The sequence below is a fragment of the Octopus bimaculoides genome, chromosome 11 (assembly GCF_001194135.2).
Source record: "Octopus bimaculoides isolate UCB-OBI-ISO-001 chromosome 11, ASM119413v2, whole genome shotgun sequence".
Lineage (NCBI taxonomy): Eukaryota > Metazoa > Mollusca > Cephalopoda > Octopoda > Octopodidae > Octopus > Octopus bimaculoides.
Window position 1 is genome coordinate 80,672,429 of NC_068991.1, and position 2,716 is coordinate 80,675,144.

Genomic DNA, 2,716 nt, shown 5'->3' on the forward strand with positions numbered 1-2,716 from the left:
TCCCCTTCCCCAGATTTCAACCCTTGTGCCTATATGTAGAAAGGATTATTATTATTATTATTATTATTATTATTATTATTATGGTTCTTATCATTACTACTACTATTGCTACAACTATCACTACTACTACTACTACTACTACTACTACTACTACTACTATTTTGATATTTGCAAAGAAAAGGCAAGTCTTACATAGTTCAATGAGGCTCTCAACTTGTAAAGAATAAGTAGAAATCAATCAGATATTGATCAGGAAGTAGTTTCAGCTATTAAAAGGTTATTTTGAATATCACCCAAAAAAAACCAGTCATGTCCTGGCTAGTCTTAATACAGACGACTGAAAAATATGGAAGCACGGCAAGATATTTTCTTTCCTCTTAGAAATATGGAAGTACAACAAATACGTTTTTTTCTATCAAATTCTCATGTTTTTGTTCTTTTTTTCTTTGTTACATTCAAATAGAATTGTTCAAAATATTTATATATATATTTTCTGCTAATTTATATACTTTTTTAATTAAGTATTTATATAATATATATATATTTGCATACGTGCACACACACACACACACAAAATACATGTGTGTGTGTGTGTATACATATATATATATATATATATATATATATACTAGACCGGGGAAATCTGAGTTTCCCAGCAATGGAGTTTTGTTTCACAGGGATTTTTTTCTTTTCCATGTTATTTTGCATGTTTTCAATAAATGTGACATCAATATCATGCATAAACAGCTCCTTTCCCCAGAAAAGAAAGATTTGGTTGCTATTTCTTGTATACCCTACTACCATGTAATAGATATTTCAAGTCCTTTATTGCAAATCGCTGTTACGCCTTGGCAGGGTGTGCTAGAAATAGCAGCCAAATCTTTGGAGATGCGATACATTGAATGCACTCAAAAGAAACCTGTGGGTAAAAACTATTTCACACAGAGGTTAAAATATTTACCTTATTTTTAAAATTTTCACTTAAAGATATTTTGCTCATCATGTGTCTAATAAAAGGTTAGAGTTTCTTCCCTTTCGAAGTTAAGTTATTTTCGGAGTATTTACCTTGAGGAAGAGATGAAAGTTGGCCGGTACTAAATCTGGTGAAAAGGGTGGCTGTGGAAGGGATACCATGTTGTTTTTAGCATTAAACTCATAAGAGAGCTTGGTGACAGAGTGCATTGCCATCATAAAGAATCCAATTCTTCATGCTCAACAGTTCCAGTCATTTTTGCTGAATATCTTCACCCAAATGCTTCAAAATATCGCAGTCGAACTCTTGACTGATGGTCTGATCCTGAGGTCAAATTCTCAATGCACAGTACTACATTTCTGGGGATGATGCTTGTGGCAGGTCTTTCAGATTGCTCATCATCTTCTAGGGGCATTCTCCCACTTTTGAAGTGACTATGACACTCAAAACATTGTGTACAACCCATTGCCTCATTGCTGTAAGCTTGCTCAATGTTTCTGTAGCAGACTTCTGAAGTTTAACATAAAATTGTTACCATAGCCTCGGGCCGACCAAAGCCTTGTGAGTGGATTTGGTAGACAGAAACTGAAAGAAGCCTGTCGTATATATGTATATATACATATATATATATATATATGTGTGTGTGTGTGTTTGTGTGTGTGTGTGTGTGTGTGTTTGTGTGTCTGTGTTTGTCCCCCCAACATCGCCTGACAACCAATGCTTGTGTGTTTATGTCCCCGTAACTTAGCGGTTCGGCAAAAGAGACCGATAGAATAAGTACTAGGCTTCCAAAGAATAAGTCCTGGGGTCGATTTGCTTGACTAAAGGCGGTGCTCCAGCATGGCCACAGTCAAATGACTGAAACAAGTAAAAGAGTAAAAGAGTATGCCAGAGAAAATGCTTTGTGGCATTTCTTCCAACTTTACATTCCAAGTTCAAATACAGCTGGGGTCAATTTTGCCTTTCATTTTTGGGGGATTCATAGAATAAGTACCAGGGTGGGGATCGATGTAATTGACTTATCTCCACCCTAAAATTGCTGGCCTTGTACCAAAATTTGAAATCATCATTATTAGTAGTAGTAGTAGTCGTAGTAACAGCAGCTGATATCCCCCTCCCCCAAATTTCAGGCTTTGTGCCTTTACTAAAAAGGATTATTATTTATTTATTTATTTTTTTTTTTTTTCCTCCTCTTATTACTAACATCATCCTATATATTTCTTTCTATTAACCAGTCTCCTGACGTGGCGCTATCCACCTGCTACAAAACAACTCTACGTTACCGTTTGTCTTGCCTTCCTAGTTTCATGTCTCTTCCAAGCATCCGCGATATTCTATGTAGCAGGTAAGACTCTGTCTTCACACACAGAGGCAGTTTATTCTTTCAGCTCTGAGACTTTCAAAAATTACAGGCTTTCATTGTCTATACATTGCCAATGTTTATTCAAAATATTTAAAATCATTATCATCATCATTTTCTTCTTCATCATCTCCTCCTCCTCCTTTTTTCTTCTTCTTTTTCTTCTTCTTCTTCTTCTTCTTCTTATTATTATTATTATCAAAATTAAAAGAAGAGTGCCATTTGCTATCTTGTGAACAATATTTCGACATCTCGCGTGTCTTCCACTGGTTCAAAAAATAAATTTGTCAATCTACTTCAAGATAGCAAATGGTACTCTTCTTTTAATTTTGACTCTATATCTTCAGGAGGAGTTACCTCAATCCTTTCTATATTAACCAAGA

General features: G+C 35.1%; 1 protein-coding gene and 1 long non-coding RNA gene across 13 annotated transcripts in view; one reads left to right on the forward strand and one right to left on the reverse strand.

The window, feature by feature from the left end:
* Positions 1-2,716, forward strand: part of LOC106878525 (GRAM domain-containing protein 4) — a 176,116-nt gene that overhangs the window by 121,629 nt on the left and 51,771 nt on the right. For all 5 annotated transcript variants that reach the window (XM_052971959.1, XM_052971962.1, XM_052971963.1 and 2 more), the window contains exon 13: positions 2,209-2,318. In XM_052971959.1, coding sequence (XP_052827919.1) covers positions 2,209-2,318 — 110 coding nt within the window. The remainder of the gene's footprint in view (positions 1-2,208; positions 2,319-2,716) is intronic.
* LOC106877906 (uncharacterized) overlaps positions 1-2,716 on the reverse strand; it is a 158,894-nt gene that overhangs the window by 88,577 nt on the left and 67,601 nt on the right. The gene's annotated exons all lie outside the window — the stretch shown is intronic.